The sequence below is a fragment of the Canis aureus genome, chromosome 27, assembly GCF_053574225.1.
Source record: "Canis aureus isolate CA01 chromosome 27, VMU_Caureus_v.1.0, whole genome shotgun sequence".
NCBI lineage: Eukaryota > Metazoa > Chordata > Mammalia > Carnivora > Canidae > Canis > Canis aureus.
In genome coordinates this window covers 20491117-20510829 of record NC_135637.1, presented here as the reverse complement: position 1 = coordinate 20510829, position 19713 = coordinate 20491117, and the positions used below count along the sequence as shown (strand labels likewise).

Here is a 19713-nt window from a genome sequence, read left to right as displayed (position 1 = left end):
GGCATCTGTCTTTACCTTCACAAGGGTCTGAGTTTCAGTTTATTCCTAGTGAGGATGAAGATCACTTGTCAGGATAAGCGATGTGAAAACACCCACCACATTAGCCTGAGCTGCCTCTGGGCAGGCATCTTATTTTTTCTGTCTCCCCAGTGTCGCCCAGGAGATAGGGTGGCCTGGGTGAGATTTCCTGCAGTTAAACCCAACCAGCTCCATTCTGGCTCCTCCCTGGCTGGCTATGCCCTCCCCTCCCTTCCCCTCCCCGCCTCCAAACCTTAATTTTGTTTTGGTTCCCAGAGTGGCAGCTGAGGGGACCGGCTTCTTCTTGCCATGACGACTGCCATTAAAGGAGCCAGCCACTTGAGCCAGGTTGATAAGGGAAGCCAAGTGACTAACTGCCTTGTTTTCTTGCCTTGGGCTAGGCCTAGGAGGCCTCTTAATTGGAAGAGACAAAAGCAGGTGCTTGAGGGCGGGAGGACAGACCCCCCGGGGGAAGGAGGCAGGGGGATGAGGCCGGTGCTGGAGAGGAGGCTCTTGTGGACCTCTGCCAACTGGAGCTGGTATGAGAGCTGCCATGGGGGGCCCTTGCCACAGCGGCTGAGCTGGGCGCGTTTGGGGAGCTGTGCCTTCCAGCCTTGGGACAGGGTAGGGGTGTGACGGGATGCTGTAGGAGGGTTTCACATCCTAAGAAGATTGGAGGAAGTGAGAGAATCAACTGATGTTTCTACTGAGACCCCTGTGGTGCTTCCACTTGGATCTACTTCTTTCTTCTCAATAAAAGAGGGGCAACAGTTTTGCCCCCCAGGTGAGGTTGCCGGACAACGTATAGGTCATCGAGTTAAATTCGAATTCCAGATAAACAGAAGTAAAGTGCCTAGTGCTAAATCTGGCAGCCCTAGCCCAGGGGACATTTGGTAATGTCTGGAGCCATTTCTCGTCAAAAACGAGGGTGCGACTGACATCTAGTTGGTAGAGTCCAGAGATGATGCTCAACCTCCTGCGATGCACAGGACAGCCCCCACCACCAAGAAGTGTCAGCCCAGACTGGCACTGTGGTTGAGACGGAGAAACCTCTGTGCTGGAAAACTCCTTCACTTCTTCATGACGGCCCGAAGAGGGAGGATACTTGTCTTCTTCGCTCCATAAAGGAGGAGCTGGAGGCACAGAGGAGTTAAGCAGCTCACTTTAAGGTCACACAGCCAGTCTGTGGAGAAGCCAGGATTCAAATCCTGCTTTGTCAGCTCTGAGGGGTGGCCTCACAGAGGTCCAGCAGAGTCCCTGGAGACATGGCTTGAGGTCAGGTGTATGTAGGGGAAGAGATGGGGCAGCAAAGGCCCGCTAGATGCACCCTGTTCGGGGCTTTGCTCCACTAGACGGCAGGGAGCTGTAGAAAATTTATGAGCAAGGAGGGTCTTGCTTGGACTTGGACTTCAGAAAGTATCAGCTGGTAACAGGGTCCAAGATGGAGCTTTTTGCCACTTCTTAGAAGAAAGCTTCCTCCTTTCTTTCCTGCCTCCTTCCCTCCTTTCCTTCCTCTCTATCCCACCTCCTCTCCCTCCTTCCATTCCTGACGTTTTTTGCTGCCTCCTTTCTTCCAGGAATATTTATTGAACATCAACTATGTACCAGGTACAGCTCTAGGAACTGTAGAAAAGGTGCAAAGCGGCATCCCTGCTCACATGCTCTCATGAAGCATAGGATCTAGTTGGGGGACAGATAGATAAACAATAAATATATGCAGGCACCCCTTGGAGATATTGTGGGTTCAGTTCCAAGCCACCAGAAGAAAGCAAATATTGTGATAAGTCAAGTCAAAGGAATTTTTTGGTTTCCCAGTGCATGTAAAAGTTGTGTTTACACTATAGTGTAGTCTATTAAGTGTGCGAAAGAATTATGTCTAAAAAAATATGTAATTATTATTATATTTTTAATAATATAATCATCTTAATCTAGAAATACTGTGTTATGTTACATATTACAATTATATTGATTTTATTTTTATTTTATTGTACATATTGTATACATGTTTTAAGGGGAGTGGGAGGTGAAGGCTTCCAAAAAAACCCATTTTACTGCTAAAAAAATGCTGACCATCATGAGTTTTCATAATCACTGATCACAGATCACTATGACAAACATAATAATAATGAGAAGTTTTGAAATATCGTTAGAATTACCCAAGTGTGATACAGAGTCAGGAAGTGAGCAAATGCTATTGGGAAAATGGTGCTGATACAGACTTGCTTGATGCAAGATGGCCACAAACCTTCAATTTGTAAAAAGAAAAAAAGAAAAGAAAAACAAAAGTAGTGTCTGCAAAGTACAATAAAGCTAAGTATGCCTGTATTAGAAGTCACAAATGCTGTGAGGAAAATAAAACTAGAAAGTGGGTGGAGAGGTATCTGGGTAGCTCAGTGTTTGAGCATCTATCTGCCTTTGGCTCAGATCTGATTGCGGGGTTCTGGGATCAAGTCCTGTATCAGGCTTCTCGCAGGGAGCCTGCTTCTCCCCCTGCCTATGTCTCTGCCTCTCTCTGTGTGTCTCTCCTGAATAAATAAATAGAAATCTTAAAGAAAAGAACGAAAAGAAAAAGAAAGTGAGTGGAGAGGAATGGGCAGTGCTTTCCAGAGGAGGTGGTCAGGCATGGCCTCTGATACTCTGACACTTGAGCAGAGACCTAAAGGGAAGGAGGGAACCCTGCTGACCTCTGCAGGAAAGGTGTTCCCGCCAGAGGGAACAGCATAGGCAAAGGCCCTGAGTCAGGAACGATGAATAGCAAATAGGTCAAGGAGCCTGGAGTGGAGTGAACCGAAGGGAGGAGGAGACAGGTCAGAGAGGGAGCAGGAGGCCATTCCTGCAGGGTCTTGTGGCCCCCCGGAAGTGAGACGGGACCCGTGGGAGAATTTTGAACAAGGGGAAAAGCAAGAATTCATCCATGTTGTGGACTGCTCTGGCCACAGCCGAGCAATAAATGCAGGGCACAAATCGGGGGCACAGAGTCTTTAGGCAAGAGAAGAAACTTCGCTGTTCTCTTCTGAGCTTTCAATTCTTAGGCTCGAAACCACAGCGCCTGACTCTGCCTCACTCCCCCACTGGCCAAATAGGGGTTCCAGAAATACTTGCCAGTCGAGTAGATGCAGGAATACTGGGTGTGGATATTTTGGGGTTCTCTGATGCTTACAGGGTTGACTCAAATCAGTTCACGTGTGTCGTGTTTTCAGGCTTAAGCTGGCAGAAATTCTCCTCGTGAATAATGCAGCCACATCCGTGCGGTGTGTTTTGATGCTTTTTTCAGGTCTCCGGCAATGCGGCTTCCGGGAGCTTTTGCTAGCGCAGGGCCTGGGCTTCAGCACCCTGGTTTGACGTGAGCAGGGTGGCAGGTGGGGCCTAGCTTTCCGGCTGGGTTATGTCTCCTGTGCAGTCTGGCTGGGTCTTCCCTGCAGTAACCTCATGAAGGGCTCCGGGAAATGGTAGTGTAGCATTTGTTGCTGGTCGGCAGGTAGGAAAGGGCATTTGTGCACCCCAGTGCGACACCCCACTTGCTGGCTGCAGACCCCAGGATGGGAAGTGAGGACACCAAAGTCCTTGTCCCAGCGCTGCCCCTAACCACCTGTGGCCGCCAGCAGTTTCCTTCTGCCTATGCCATTCTGCTTTCCAAGTGGACGCAGTTGGACAGCTCCAGGATTCTAAGAACCTCAAACCATCAGATTTGGCCAGCATCCCTCCCCGAGAGCCAGGTCTCTCGCATTTTCTCAACAAGGAATTTGCCAAGTCTGTATTTCAGACCTATTAAAACTTGGTCACTGGTAAGACCATCTGGGAATCTTCGTTCCGGTCAGGAAAAGCAAAGGCTCAACTAAAGGCATTCTAACAGGGTAAAGATTTTTTTATTTCTTAAACAGTATTTACTGAGCATCTTATGGTGATGGCCTCATTTAATTGTCATGAAGCCACACAAAGTGGATAAAACACTGTCCCTTAAAGGTAAGGATAGTGACTCACGGAGATGGCAAATAAGTCACCAAAGGTCACCGACAGTGTCAGTGGTACAGCTTGGACTCTGGCTCTGGAACCGGGCTCCGCGTCACTCCGGAGCTGAAACCAATGACCTATCACATATGGTGATGAGCTCCTCTGAGCACGTGGAGTTGGCAAAAGGTCCAAGCTTTGGAACCGGACAGCCTTGTGTTCCAAGTTTGAGTCCTGCCATTTAGTGGATGCTTGGACCCTTCCAGCTTCGGTGTCCTCATGCATCAGATGGCGAGGGTATCCTGTACCACGCAGCACTGCTGCGATGCTATCACTGCCAGGTATTCACCAGTATTTATGAAGGGACCAGGCAGAGTGCTTGGCTTACCCATTTAAGAGCAAGATAGAAATCAGTCGCAGAAGGACATTGTGCTGCCCTGTCTGGTCAGTCACATGAACTTGTAGATGTTCTCAGTGTAGGATCTTGCTCTCTTTGGGTAAGCCCCAGGCTGGGGGTGCTGCTGCCACAGGAGCAGTGCTGCAGCCTGGGAAGAGGGTATTTCTTGGGGTCCAAAGGAACGAGCCCTTGAGCGGGGGTGGGGAAGGCTGAGTCTTGCCTGGCTGCCTCAACATCCTGAGGTGGGCAGTTGGATCTTCCCTCTGGGTCTGCTTATTCATTGGCCTCGTGGCGTTAATCCCTCAGCTGAAGGAATTCTGACGCCCTTGTGAGCTTGCGGGTCTTGTCACTTAGCCACCGCGAGGCCCTGGATGAGCAGCTAAGTGCTGAAGGCCAGGGGGAGGCAGTGTACTTTTCCTTGAGTAGTAGAGGAAGACAAGAAATAAATAGATTCTTGTGCTTTTTCATTGGACAACCTTGAAAGAACTCAGTTTTGTAAAGGACAATAACCGTTCCTTTGGCAGTGAGTCTCCTACTTAAACATCAGAGGATGGAAGCCTCAAGACTTGAGACTTGATGATACCTGGGACCTTGACTGGATTCTCCTTTAATTTTTATTATTTAGTAAATTACGTCTAATTAGTTAGAATTATAGCAACTATCATGCATTTGTTTCCTTCTTTTTGAGAACTAGACATCTTTACAACCACCATTTATTAAATGCTGCTCTAACTTGCTTTGTTTGATCTCATTTAGTGCACAAAGCGAGCTTCCTATAGAGCAGGTACAAATAGCAACTCTTCTTTACTGATGAGAGAAACTGAAGCTCAGAGAGGTTAAGAAACTGGACCAAGGTCACACAACTGAGAAGTAGCACAGCACGGTATTTTAGCCAGTTCCACCCATTTCAATTTGGATGATAACTTGCTAACAAAGCCAGCTCGAGCAACGAATAAATATATGAAGATCAAGCCAAGAGGGAAAGAGAGCCTTACGAAATCGACGTTGTGGCTTCAGGGGTTTGGGAAGTTTGGAGTGAGGCCAGCTTTAGGTACAGCTCTATCCAGGGGTTCCAATGATGTCATCAGGACCCTCTGTGTTTTCTGGTCTCTGCACTGATTTTCTCTGTGCTAGCTTTCTGCTTTGCTGGTCTCTGTGGGGAGGGAGAATGTGGCCCAGCTCTCAGGTTACAACCTGCCAGCTTGGCATCAGCAGACAGAGAGCTTCCTTCACCCCCCCCCCCCCCTGTGGTTCTCCTAGAAGATTCAGGATTAGGTTTCATTGGACCTCCGCCCTGGTCACATATGGCTTTTGTGCCAATCACTCTGGGACTCATCGCTTAGATCTGTCAAGCCTGGAGGGACGCTGTGGGGTCAGCCCAGTGAGAGGGAGGGAGGGGACCCAGAGGAGAGTCCAGGTGACATGACCAGGCAGGGACATGGGAACGAACTAGGCAGACAAGACACAGAATCCCGCCTGGGCAGGGTGAGGGCCCCAGCATCTGGAGCTCAGCCCCGCAGTGCGGAAGTGACCTCCTGGGTGCTAGGTGTCTGTGGGATCTAGGGGCCTGGGCAACCCTGAAGTTACGCAGACACTTTGTACTTGTTGTAGGGAGAGAGTATCCTCAGTACGTCTCTGAGGTCCACAACCCCAAAACCCAACACTTTGTACTTGTTGTAGGGAGAGAGTATCCTCAGTACGTCTCTGAGGTCCACAACCCCAAAACCCAAATGCGGTTCAGAACCGCTCAGCAAGATGCTGGAATTTGAAGATGAATACAGTTTCCCCGATCTCAGCTTGCTCAGAAATGAAATGCTCCCTAGTTTGTAACCCAGTGAGCCCTCCAAAAACAACCACCCCTAACAACAATCATAATTAGCATTTATTGGGCACCTACTGTGTTCCAGACCTGCACCATCCAATTGGAGCCACTAGTGTTACATGTTTACATTTAAAGGAAGTAAAACTCAAATAAAAAAATCCTGTTGCTCAGTTGTCCCAAGTTTCAAGTGGACAATAGCCGCATGTGGCTAGGGATCCTGTTTTGGACATTTTAGGCACAGAGCATTTTCCAGAAAGTTCTGCTGTGTCCTAGACATTGTGCTAAGTGCTCTACATCCATGAACATATTTCAGTCTTAAAACAGCTCAGAGGAGTAGGTCCTATTTATTATCCCTTTTTATAGAGGGGAGTAAATTGAAGCACGAAGGAAGTGAAGTGACTTACCCAAGGCCACACAGCTGGTGAGGGAGCAGAGCCAGGGTACTCACCCAGCCCTTGGATGTGATGCTTGGCTGCTTTTCCTCCCAATGTAGGCTAGAGGTGGCTGATGTGTTTTCTGGCTCACCCTGTGCTGTTTGAAGCAACCATCTGGGAATTCATGTTCTTATCTCCTATAGCTGCCCAGACCCCCAGAGAGAATTGAGGCCGCTCCAGCGTCTGTGCGTGCCTTCCTGATCCACGAGGCCCGTGGGTCTGAGGAAGTGGGGCGTGTTGCCAGGGGAGCCGCCTCACACAGCAGCAGAGCACCCAGGAGAAGGCTGGCCAGTCTCCAGGGCGTGGGCTGGGAATGTGAGACACGCAGGCTGTTTTCTCCGGGAATGGAGGGGCGGCGGGGGACTGACTGTCTTCACAGTTCCATCATCTCCCTGAGTGGCTATGTGCGGGAGGTGTAGCTGGGGGGACCTTTTTGCCAAAATGCCCCCAGGTGAATGCCCCAGAACCAGGCACTGGGGTGACCTCCTCGTCAGGGGGTGTCTGAACACCCGTGCAGGGCACCTGTGTGAGGGAAACCCAATCTCAGCGCCCAGAACGCCCTGCTTCCAGGTCAGGGCAGGTTGGCCAGTCCCTATACTCTGAGGGAACGATGCGTGGTGCCTATTTATAGCATCCCAGAAAAGGATTAACTGGGGCCGGCCCAGCAGCAGCCCACTGAGAGACAGGCTTTTGCTTCCCTTGTAAGGCCCACAGCCATGTTTAGGGCAGGTTAAGAGGGTGGTGCTAAGAGGGAAGACTTTGCTAGCACCGGGACTCTGAAGATCCAGGTGCCATAGCTTCATCACCTATGTCCCCGCCCTCCCGCTCTCTCCCACAGGCACAGATGGGGCTGCAGAAGGACCGTCCTGTGTCTCTGCTTTCATTATCCATCTGTGTGGATGTGGAGGGCAGGGTGGAAGTGTGTGGCTGGGAGGGTGGGGCAGGGCTGTTCTGGAACCGTGTATGAGAGAGAGCAAGAGTCCAGGAGAGGAAGCTTTGATCCATTCACCAGTGGCTACTGGGCTCCCGCTGTGTGCCAGACGCCTTCAGACCCCTTCTCTGAGAAGGCCCCAGCCCCGTGCAGGCTGTGATGGGCTGAGGGCAGGGAGGAACCCATCTGGAAGGAGGCCCTTCGCCTATGTGCCGGAGTGGAGCGTTGGGATCCCTGCTGACATCCTACAGTAGCAGCAGAGCACAGACAAGATATTTCCTTTTTTACTTTCTTCTTTTTTAATAAGAGACTTTATTTTTTATAGCACGTTTAGGTTCACAATGAAACTGAACAGAAAGTACTGAGATTTCCTATACATCTCTTTATCTGCCCTAAAAATCCTCTGCGCTCTGCTGTTCATCCCTTTCTCCCCCCAGCCCCTGGCAACCACTGATCTTTTTGCCGTCTCCATAGTGTTGCTCTTTCCAGAATGTCCTGCAGCTGCATTTGGACAGCATGTAGCCTTTTCAGATTCTTTGGTTTCAGTAATACGTGTTTCAGGTTGAAGGTTTCCCTCTTGCTACCATGATTCTCCATTGGAGACCTATGTGCAGAGGGGAGAGGGAGCTGGGAGGTACTGGGCACACCTGGGGAGGTCAGTCGTGAAAAGGTTTGGTGGGGCAGAGGTGGAGCTGGTTGGTGCTGCAGGACCAGGACTCCAGGAGCAGGGAGTTGGCCACCTGGGACTCTGGAGCCGGAGATGATTCAGACCCCAGCCTCTTCACGGACCAGATGGTCTCCATCCCTCCTAGCTCAGCTGCCTCATTGGGAAAATAGAGTAGTAGCAATGGCACCCACATGGCATGCTTCTTATGAATCTTTGGGGTTCATGGATGTGAAGCACCCACGTAGCTTGTGGGATGCACCAGTACGTGTTGAATGGATAAATGAACCTACTGTGTGCCAGGCTCAGTGCAGGGCAGATGGTCGTGGGTTCGAGTCCCCACTCTGCCATTCAAAAGCCATGTGCTCTTGGGCAAGTATTTGACCTCGCCAAGACTCCGTTTCCTCATCTGTAAAAATGTGCACCCACACCCATCTCACCTAATTACCCTGAGGATTCGATAAAATAATGCCCCAAGCATGGTGCCAGGCTCAGCGAACACCTCATAAATAAGTGTATAAAGCACTTACTGTGCGGCTACCACTGTGTTAAATGCTTTTGATCTATTATGCCTGTGAGGCAAATACGGATACCCATTTTACTGATGGGAATGATTTGCCCAAGATTCTGTGCCAGAGCTGGGGTTTGAATTCTGGAAGTTTGACTCTAGAGCCCAGTGCTCATAGCTGACCATTGGAGCTTGGAAGTGGAGGAGGTCCCATCAACTTTGGCGGGGGGTGGGGGGTAGGGGTGGCTCGGGAAGGAGGGCAGAGGACACCTTAGTGAGTCCCAGAAGATGCAGTGGTTTTGCCAGAGCTGGAGATGGAGGTCAGAGTGGGTGGGGATATCAGGTGCAGGGGACTGCACAAAGCACAAAGCAAAGGCAGGGGGTGGGAATCGTAAGTCCTATAGAAGGAATGGCACCTGTGACCTGAGCTAGGCGTGGGAAGGGGCGGGGAGGGGACAGGATGTGGCAGGAAAGGAAGGTAGGGCCCCATGGTAGAAGCAGTCACAGCTCGCAGCCCTGTTGCAGGCCTTCCCAACTCACCTCCTGTGCGCCCCCTCCCCCATAAGAAATTAAAAAATAAAAAGCCGCCAGCTATTTCCATGTCGTGCCTTTCCCTGCCACATTGTCCTTCCATCTGTTCCTTCCGTTGAGCTCTAGGGTGGCTCTGGGGGGGGAGGGGCAATTGCAAGGGCAGCATTTTCCTCCTCTGGTTTAGAGTTGGAGAAACCAGAGAGTTCAGTTCTGTTTGTACTTTAGATCTTGAGCATCACCTCCTCCAGGAAGCCCTCCCTGACCGCTAGACCTACCTCATCAGCTCAAGTTCCTTTGTTATTCTCCAAGAACCAAATTCTTTTGCTGCAGAGAACTGGCCTACTTTTTTGTTGTCATGTACCCGTTTGTTGAACGTGGTTAATATCTGTCTCTGTAGACTGCTGTGTCCACAAGGACAGGGATTCTATCTGCTCGTCACCTTGTACCAAACTCCTAGGAGGTGCTCCATAAATGTTAAGTGAATGAGGGACAGCTGTGGTTCTTGTGAAGGGAAGTGCTGGGAAGGCAGGTGTTGGCAGAACATGGAAGAGGTACATTTATCCCTGCTTGGGTATGGAGAGTCCAGGAAGGCTCCCAGAAGGAGGTGACACCTGGGCTGAAGCCTGAGTTGCACTTAGCTAGCTGGAGCATGTAGGGAGGGACCCTTGGCAGAAGGCATGTGTGAGCAAAGGCACAGAAGAGGGCCTGAGTCTGAGGGCCCGCGGTCCCAGGCAGGGCTGGGTCTGAGGGCCCGCGGTCCGAGGCAGGGCTGGACATGCTGGCCTGCTAGGGCATGTGCATCTCGCCCTCAGCATCCAGAGTGCCCACCCGGGAGGCAGAGCTGCCCTCTGCTCATTCCCCTCTCCCCCTCACTTTGCCCAGATGCTGCGAGCTATTTTTAAAAGTCACCCCGAAGGCCGTCCAGACACCCTAAATGAACCGGCCTTTCCACTGTGAGTTTCTCGCGGCCGGGAGAGGCAGGGGGCCTCCATCTCATTAGCTCCTGCTGGCTCAGCATTACTCACGCAGCTGCACTGCCGGGCGCCAACCACCCTGGACCCCAGCTGGGGTGAGCTGTGCTCTGAGCCAGCACCGAGGCAGCAGGACTTGGAGGAGCAGGTGGCAGCTCGGCTGGTTTTTATTTTGGCCTAATGTGAGCCACAGGCACAGTGCTGGGTGCTTTATGCCAGGGGTCCCTGTGGCCAAATCCAGCCTGTGTGTGCACTGCCCTTAAGCCACGAATGGTTTTTACATCCTAAAAAGGGGTGTGAAAACGAGAGAGGATGGGACATAGACGGTATGTGGCCTGAAAATAGGTTTGACAGATTTAGCAAATAAAAATGCAGATCACCTGCTGAAACTTGAATTTCAGAAAAACCAGAGAATCTTTTAGTATAAGCCTGCACAGTATCTGGTACATACTTACACTAAAAGAAATTCCGTATGTATTTGAAGTTTAGATTTCACTGGGCAGCCTGTATTTTTATCTGGCAGTCCTGCTGTAAAACCTGAAGTGTTTGCTCTCTGACCCTTCACAGAAAACGTTTGCCCACCCTGGCCTTGAACACAGAGCAAATGAGATCAGGTGCCAGAGGGACTTAAGGACACTGGAACCAAACCTGATGAGCATGAGCTGCCGGCGTGTGTTACTAATATAATCAGAGTGATCGATCACGCAACATAGATTGAGCACCTCCTGTTTGCCCGGCACTGTCCTAGAGATAAGCGTGCAGGTGTATAGTGAAAGTCAGGCCGTGATAAATTCTAAGCAAAAGTATACAGCAGCAGAAGGGGGTAGAGAGTGACATGCATGAAGCTGTCTTTTACACTGTGTGGTTCTGAGCTCCTGCTCCCATTCTGAGCGCTGTGCATGCTTTTTTCATGAAATCTGCACATAGCAGCCCTGACAGGTGGTATATCATCTCCATTTCACAGATAAGGAAACTGAGGCCTGAGGTCATCCAGCTAATGGCAGAATCGGAATTTGACCTGACCCTGGTGACTCCTGATCTCCTGTCCTTACTGGCTTTACTAAGGTGCCTCCCTTTATAGGATGCCAGCTGTATTATGCTGGGTCCTGTTAGAGACCCTCTGCTGATACTTTCCATAATCCTTATGGGAAGGGGGATGGGGGAAAAAAAAATCCTTATGGGAGCCTTGCACGCTGGGCTGTATTATTCCGATCCAGGCATAAAAGCGGTGAGCACGGCACTGTGTGGAGAGGCAGCCGGGAGTAGTGAGTTGATCTGGAACCTAGCAGGGTTCCAGGTGGGCCACGTGAGGCTATCTGGGTATCAGTGGGCAGGTGGCAGGAATGGGGTGGGGAGAAGACACGGCAGGCCGGGGAGCCCCCAGGAGTCCCGTCTTCCTGCTTTTCGGATTGGCCTCGATTTCCCTGCCTGACTTCCTCCTGAGATTGACTACTCCTCCTGTGTGCTATTGAAGTATTTGCAGGTGGAGGGTGGGAGGACGGGGCTGGTTCCTGAATTTGCAGGGTGGGGCTGACAGGGCCTGATGGTCTGAGATCCCAGGTGCAGGGGTGGGGCCAGGCCACTGCCCCAGAGGCCAGTGAGGTCCTAAATAGCCCCTGGATGGGAAGCTGGGGTAAGTGCATCGAGCTGAAGGGCCCCATAGCTCACACTCATGAATATCTACTGTGGGCCGGCCCTGAACTAGGCAGTCCCTATCCTCTAAGACTGGCTCCTGTCTGTAGAATCCCTACCATGTGCCAGGCACTGTCTCCACAGGGCTCTTGCAAGGCTCCCATTACCCAATGAGGTAGGGACGCTATGATCATCCACCCTATTTGACAAGTGAGGAAGCTTGTCCAGCATCATGAGTGGTCAAGGATTCGATGTCAGGTCAGTGACTCCACATTCCGGCTCCTAGCCTCTCCACTGCCTCCTAACATCCTGTCGTTAGAGCTAATAAGCTGGTTCTGGAGGAAGTGAGCTCCCCTCCCCATCATTGGGGGAATGCAAGCAGATGTTGGAGGACTCCTTAGAATGGGTGCTAGACAGGGATGAAAGCTTCCTGACCACTGTGACCTTTGAGGTCTCCCTGCCCTGAAGAGGCCCCCACAGGACATGGGTGGCAGAGTCAGGTCTGGGTGACTCAGGACTCCTGACTTGCAGTTAGTGCTTCTTTGGTCTCCACGTTGGGCGAGACTGAGGAATCCCTTTCTCATAGGTTTCCCAGCACCTTGGGATTTTAGAGGGCCTGACCCCTTTCTGGGCAGGGCTGGAGGCATTGCTGACTGTGAGACCTAAGTTCAAGAGGTCCTGACTGTGCCCTTTCCTGGTTTTGTAACCTTAGGGCAAATTGCATAAACTCTTGTGAACCTCAGTTTATGCAGCTTTAAAATGGGGATGATGATGTTCCTGCGAGGATTAAATAAGGTATTCTGTACAGAGACCCTGGCACATGTAGGTGCTCAGTAAACATACTCTCTCACTCTAAGCTGGGCAATAACAAAAGCATTTTGTTCAAAATGGCCTCCAGCTTCTGCTATGAGACAAAGTATTTGTTAGAATAAAGGCCCTGGGTCTGATCGTGCCTCCTCTGCATGACCTGGGGTGGTTATGGAACAGCTCCCTGCCTCAGTTTCCCCATCTGTGAAAAGGGAATAATTCAGTAATCCACTTCATTTGGGTTGTCATGCTATAAACAGTTCCAGGAACACAGTGAGTGCTCAAAAAATAAAAAATGGCAGCAAGCTTTAGCATCACGAAACTTCTACTATGTCCTAGCCAGGCCTGCCCTTTTGCAAACAGCAGCCCATTTAATCCTCAGCCCTGGACACGAGGGGTTGAGCCGGGATGCAGATGGAGGTCTATGGGCCTCGAGTCCCAGCGACCACAGCCACTGCCTCTGTGCTGCCTGAATCAGACATGATCCCAGGGCTGAAGATTAGAGAAATCACAGAGGCTGGGGAGGGGCCGGGAGGCCACCTGCCACCGCCACCATGCCCAGACCACCCCGAGGTCCCTCACATCTGTCAGCTTTACAGCCGACCGAGTCCAAGCCCATGCCTGGCGCCTGAGAGGGGAAAGGTGGTTGAACTGAATTTCAGAGGCCTTCTGTGGCCCTCTCCCTCACCCCCACAGGTCTGGCCAGTTCCCTGGGGATGGGGCCCACCCTCGAGGGTATGGGTCACAGCCTCTTCCTGCGGCGTGTGCTCTCTCCTGGGAGGCTGTCAGCGTCCTTCCCAGGGAGACTTCCGCCCCGCTGCCTTTTTAATTTCCTCTTCTGGCCTCAGGCTGGCAGCCTGTTACTAACTTCTGGAGACGGGTTCTAGCCCACAGCTGGGAGCCAGCAGAAGTGGGGGGCACCTCACTTGTCAGGGCCCCTCCCCAGGCTGAGCACTACCCACTACCCACGGGTGCTGCATTTGCACCTCCACCACCCACCCCACCCCAGATCCATCCCCAGGACAAGAGTCCTGGAGCCAGCCTTCCCTGGGGATTGCCCTTCCTGAGTTTCAGAGTCCACAGCGATAAACGGACAACCTTCTCCACTCTGCAGAGTTTGGACTTGAGACAGCGCGTGTGTCCAGTCTGGGTAACGATAGGAAACAGAGGATTCCCCCAAACGGAGTACAGTAAGGTGAATTTAATAAAGGCACTACTGACCAAGGCAGGGTGGGGTGCGCCAAGGATGCAGCACCCTGTGGTGGTAATAGTGAGGAAGCCGCAACTGTTACCTCCCCTAGTCCGACTTGGGGGCCAGGAGAGGTGGCCAGAAGGGGCTGGCTGTGTGGGGAAGATCCCAGACAGGAGCCGTGACTGCTGAATCTCTTCCTAAGGATTTTGGGACGGCTTCTTGTTTTCTATCCTCTCACACCTCCTGCTGCCATCTGAGCTTGCGTGAGATTTCCTTGGAGAGCTTGATAAACATCCTGGAGTTGCTGATTCCATGGGTCGGAGGCCAAGCATTTGTATCTCTACCAGGTCCCACCTGGTGCTGGTGCTGCTGGCCCTGCTGGGCAATGTCACACTTGCCCTGTGCCTGTCTTAGTTTGTCCTACCTTTTGGCTCATTGGAGTGAAAGGTCTTCCTGGGCAGGACTGTTTGACTCCATCCCTGCTGCTCTGTGCCCTCAGTGCGAGGGCCTCCTGCCGAACTGAACTGCATTCATGAGCATTTGAACTGTTTATGACGACGTCTCCCTGTTGACTGTTGCTCACATGTGTGCATGCTATGGCTTGGCGGTCCCTGAGTGGAGGCCATTGTGGAGATGGAAGTCAGCATGCAGGTTTATTTGGGTATGCCTTTGGGATTGACACCCGGGGAGCAGAGTGAAGCAAGCAGGAGAGGGCCAAAGGAGAAGATGGGCCACGGGGCTTTCATGGAAGCGCCACGGCGAGTTCCCAGGGAGCTTTGTGGCCCTTCAAAGCTGTCCCAATCTGGGGTGAGGATGCCAAATCTTCAGGGCCCGCCTGCTCCAGTCTCTGGGTGAGGGCCACCCTGGGAAGCAGTGAGACCTTGGGGGAGGCTCTCCCTGTGGCTGAAGTAGTCCCCTGTCCTCTAAGGGACTGGCAGCCGAGGATTCTCCAGCACCCCCCTAAGCAGCCTCCAGTCCTAAAGGGTTCTGTGGGGCACACTGTGATACCTACCATGTGATCAGCTCCTGTCCAAGGGGCCAAGGAGGGGCCAGCGGCCATCCCTGGACTCCGTGCCCCGAATTGGAAAGCCCTTTTGCTCTCCCTCAAGCACACAGGAACCCCCCCCTCCAAGAACTCTGCCCATGGTTTTTGCCAACAGCGGACTTCTGAATCTTAGTTTTGCGGGGCCAGGCCATCATGTAGCAGAGAGAGGCCGAAGCCCCCAGACTCCACCCCAGCTTGTGCTGAGCTGGGAAATAAGTGCACCAGTGTTGCTATGAACCACAGACAGTGGTTAGGGGGTCTTCCCGGCCTTCTGGAGAGAGGGAGAGTAAGAGGAAGGGGTTGTTTCCTCTGTTGTGTCACGGAGGGCGGTGACCCCAGTAAGTGCATCTGACCCCTGTTTCTGGAGTGGAGTGGAGTGGGCAGAGGCTCCCCTTGGAGTCAGATTGCCCAGCGTAGAAACCTCAGCAGGATGACCTTGGATGTTCTGATGACCTTGGCTAGGTAGTAACCAATACCTCTGCATTTCATAATTTTCTTGTGTTTTTTTTTTTTAATTTTTATTTATTTATGATAGTTACAGAGAGAGAGAGAGGGAGGCAGAGACACAGGCAGAGGGAGAAGCAGGCTCCATGCACCGGGAGCCCGATGTGGGATTCGATCCCGGGTCTCCAGGATCGCGCCCTAGGCCAAAGGCAGGCGCCAAACCGCTGCGCCACCCAGGGATCCCCATAATTTTCTTGTGAATGAAGTGGGTGGTAGGGGCCACCTGGGAACCATGCTGTGGGGATTATGTGGGGCTTGCCGCGTGCCTCTGCTCAGACTGGCGTAGCAGAACACCACAGATAGAGTGGCCTAAACAGACCTTTATTTCTTGCAGTTTGCCAGCTGAGAAGTCCGAGGTCAAGGTGCTAGCAGATTCAGCTCCCGGCCAGGGTTCTCTTCCTGGCTTGCAGGCAACCACCGTCTCACTTTGCTCTGATTTCTTCCTCTTCTTTTAAGGACACCAGGCCCATCCTGAGGCCCTTGCCTTCAGGACCTCGTGTAACCCTGATTACCCCCCAGAGGCCCCACCTCCAAATACCATCACACCAGGAGGGGGAGAATAGGGCTTCAGCATATGACTCCATAATACCGTGTGTGCTTACCACAGTGCTGTGCACATAGTAAGCTAGAGCAGCTTTATTATTTTCAGAGACAAGCCATTGGCTGAAGCTTCTAGAGTAGCATCAAGAGCCTGGGTTTCTGCTTCTGCCTCCTGTACACTGTGTGACCTTGGGCTGGCTGCTTAGGCTCTCTGATCTTCATTCTCATAAAAATAGATCCACCCCGCACAGGGCTGTGGAGAGGGTACAGTGAGTTAATACGGGTAAGCCTAGAACTCATTCACTCGTTCACTCATTCCTCCTCTGGCACAGAAGTGCTCCGCTGGGGGGATGAGGACATGGAGCGTGATGGTGAGGATGCTGACGGTGGATGTGTCGGTCTGCCCCGGCTGCCATAACAAGCTGCCACACCCGGGGGGACCTGAATGCCAGATATTTACGTTCTCACGCTTCTGGAGGCTGGAAGTCCAGTATCATGGTGTTGGCAGAATTGACTCCTTCCGACGTCTGTGAGGGAAAGCTCTGTTCTGGGTGTTCTCATACATGGCCCTCTTCTCCCAGGATGGGGGACTCTTCCCTCTGTAGTGGTCTGTGTTCAGACTTCCTTTTATAAGGACACCAGTCGTACCAGATGAGCGCCCACCCTAATGACCTCATTTTAACATAATTAGCTCTTGAAGACCTTGTCGACAAATAGATGACATCCTAAGGTACTCGGGGTTAAGCTTTCAGCGTATGAGTGCGGGGATACAGTTCAGCCCCTAACATCGGGGAGGCCACAGTTTGCAGGCTCTGAGGCAGATGAGGCCCTGCCCTCAGAGCATTTATATCCTAGAGGAGGGAGATGGTAAGCAAAGAGACAGGACAGGAATAGTGTAAGTACCCTGAAGGAACTGTAACGAGGGATGGATGGAGTCAGGGGGAGGGCTGTCTCAGATAATGGGGTCAAGGAGGGAGATGACATTTCGTGTGACATCTGAAAAGTGCAGAGCAAGCACCCGAAAAAATACTTCAGGAGAATGTGAAGTGTGGAGCTCTTATAGGCCACAGGCCTCAGACTTAACAGAAGACGGGGTGAGCAGGGTGTGAAAGGAAAGCAGTTATCAAAACACTGCGGACGGCCTGAGAAGCCCAGGAGGGGCGACACAGCCCTTTGGGGTGACCACACCCCGGGTCGCATTTGGGTCTCCCGTCCAGCTGCCTCTGCCTTCCAGGTGAAGCAGATCATGGAGGAGGCCGTCACACGGAAGTTTGTCCACGAGGACAGCAGCCACATCATCTCCTTCTGTGGTGAGTCCGTGGCCTGTGGCCTTGAAAGTGGCTTCTTTCTCTATGGGCTGACCTGACCTGGGGGAGTGGCATCTTTGTGCAAGCAAGCGTTCTTAACTGCTTTTTTGCTTTGTAACTCCAGTTATTTTCAGATTTCCAAGGGGCCCCATTAGGGAATTTGGAAATACAGCAATGTCTCCAGAAGACATTAAGAATGGCCCCCTTGCAACCTACGAAGGGTTAATCACTGTTGATGCCGGAGGGCCTGCTTTCCCCTCTCAGTTCACAGCCACCAACCCACACCCCTAGTGATGTGGGTCTCGCATCTGAGGAATGGCTCCATCTGAGGAATGGCTCCGTGCCCCTTCCCCCGCCCTGTCTATGGCTGTTGCTAAATAATGGGAGGGGATGGATGGGCTTTAAAAATACAGGGAGTGAGGAACCATCACACCATCCTGAGGGATCATGTCCAGCTGGCTCAGCACAGGAGGCAGGCCCAGGGCTCAGAGCATGACTCAGACGTCTCTCCTTGAATCAGCTTTGCTTGCAAGGCTCCAGAAATAACCATGCTGCCAGGTTCTCACTATACTTCCACCTCGGCCACAGACGCAGGTTTTGGGTGTCCCCGGAGTCAGGATTCCGTTTCGACGTATCAGTGTGTACGTATAAGTGGGGGAGTTTCTTTCTCCCTGAAAACCTTTATTATTTCATGACTGGCATGTGTTGGGGTGAAGGACGTGCTGTAATCCCCCTCTCGTGGCCTTGGTCTCGTAGAGAGGCCCGAGCGAGGAGACCTGACTGGCCCCTCGGCTTCATCCAGATGGCTGGGCGTACCACCTGTGGGAACACACGTCATGACCTGGGAGCCTGCTGACCTCAGTTTGGGCCCTTTGCAGCCAGGCAGACCTGGGTTCACATCCCTTCTCTGCCACTTGTGTGTTGGGTGACCTTGGCAAAATTTTATGTTTTTTGAAGTGAGATCTGTTTAACCTACATGTATATTTATATACTTGCATATTTATGTATATATAGAGGAGTATATATGCACATAATTACATGAACATGTATGTATATGAAAGGACACATATACACACAAATGTGAATATGGGAATGTATTTACCTATATTTTTTTCTCCCAGATATCTTTATTTGCAAAGAAAATAAGCGGCATGCCCATTTCAGAAAGTGCTACGATACCTACTCATTAAAGACTTAGAGGAATAGAAAGTGATAAAAATCACAATAATCCTTTAACTCCAGCCACAGTTTGGGATGAGGGGAGAAATGTGATGGCACTGAGTAAGGCCTACAGGGTCTCCCTGAGGTGTCTCTGATCCACCGTTCCTTAGGATTCATTGTCAGAAAGAGTCCACCAAGCTGCCAATACCTGGATAGTTACTTAACTTCTTGAAGTATAAATGGATGAAAAGTGTTGTGTGTGTAAGCGAAAATGAAGGTGTTTAAGAGATGCTCATCCAGACTATTTTAAGCCCATAAGCAAATTAGGCAATAGGTGGACATTCATTCAAAGCCAAGCAATTACTGGGGCACCTGGCTGGCACAGTTGGTAGAGCACACAACTCTTGATCTCAGGGTTATGAGCTCAAGCCCCATGGTGGATGTGGAGCCTATTTAAAAAAAAAAAATTAATTAAAAAAAAAAAAGCCAAGTAATTGCTAACAACAACAACAACAAACCCAAGACAAGAAATTGAACCAGAACTTCTCAGTATTTGTCCTTGCACACAACATGACCTTGGCCGGGCTCTTAACCCTTGGACTGTTGGCGTTCTCCTTCTTTGGAGTGACGGCGACTAGCACACTCACTTCATGGGCTTTTTCCACCAGGATTGAGTGGAAAAAGCTTTTTCCTCCACACTGGTCTCACTGTGTGAGATAGAAGGTAGGAGAATACTTAATAGAGGCCTGCTGAAAGTACCAGAAATAAGATTGGGGTCATCAGAATGGCCTACACAGGGACTGTCCCCCAGCAGGGAACACTAAGTCCCAGAGATGGAAAGCGATTCGCTTGAGGTCACACAGCAAGTTAGAGGTAGAGCCCAGACTACCACCCAGGGCAAACACAGACACGGGAAGATGATGAGTGAAGCCTCTCTTCAAATCCTTCATGGAGGCACAGGCGTTGTGAGCACACCGTGGGCTCAGGCCTGGTTTTGAATCCCAACTTGGTCACTTATTTGCCAGGTGGCCCTGGGCAATTTGGTTTGCTTCTTAGAGCCTCGGTTTTCACATCTGAAAAATGGGGATGGTTGTCCTTTCTTCCTTGGCTGTGGCAGAGGGAGAATGAGATCTGTAATGCTAGCTGTTACTGGAATCACAGGAGTGACGTTCATGTCACTTTTATCTTGAGCCCAGACAAAGCTCAACAGTCCTGTGGTCTGGTCCCTCCTCTCTCCCTGGCAGGAGTAATAGCTAATGTTCCTAAAGCACTTACTGTGTACTGGGCTCTATGTGAAGTGC

At 51.3% G+C, this 19713-nt stretch overlaps 1 protein-coding gene across 1 annotated transcript in view; it reads left to right on the top strand.

Annotated features, from left to right (window-relative positions):
- The window catches only part of LOC144299630 (uncharacterized), a 34685-nt gene that overhangs the window by 6858 nt on the left and 8114 nt on the right, over positions 1 to 19713 (top strand). The window contains exon 4 of the mRNA XM_077875019.1: positions 17162 to 17254. Coding sequence (XP_077731145.1) covers positions 17162 to 17254 — 93 coding nt within the window. The remainder of the gene's footprint in view (positions 1 to 17161; positions 17255 to 19713) is intronic.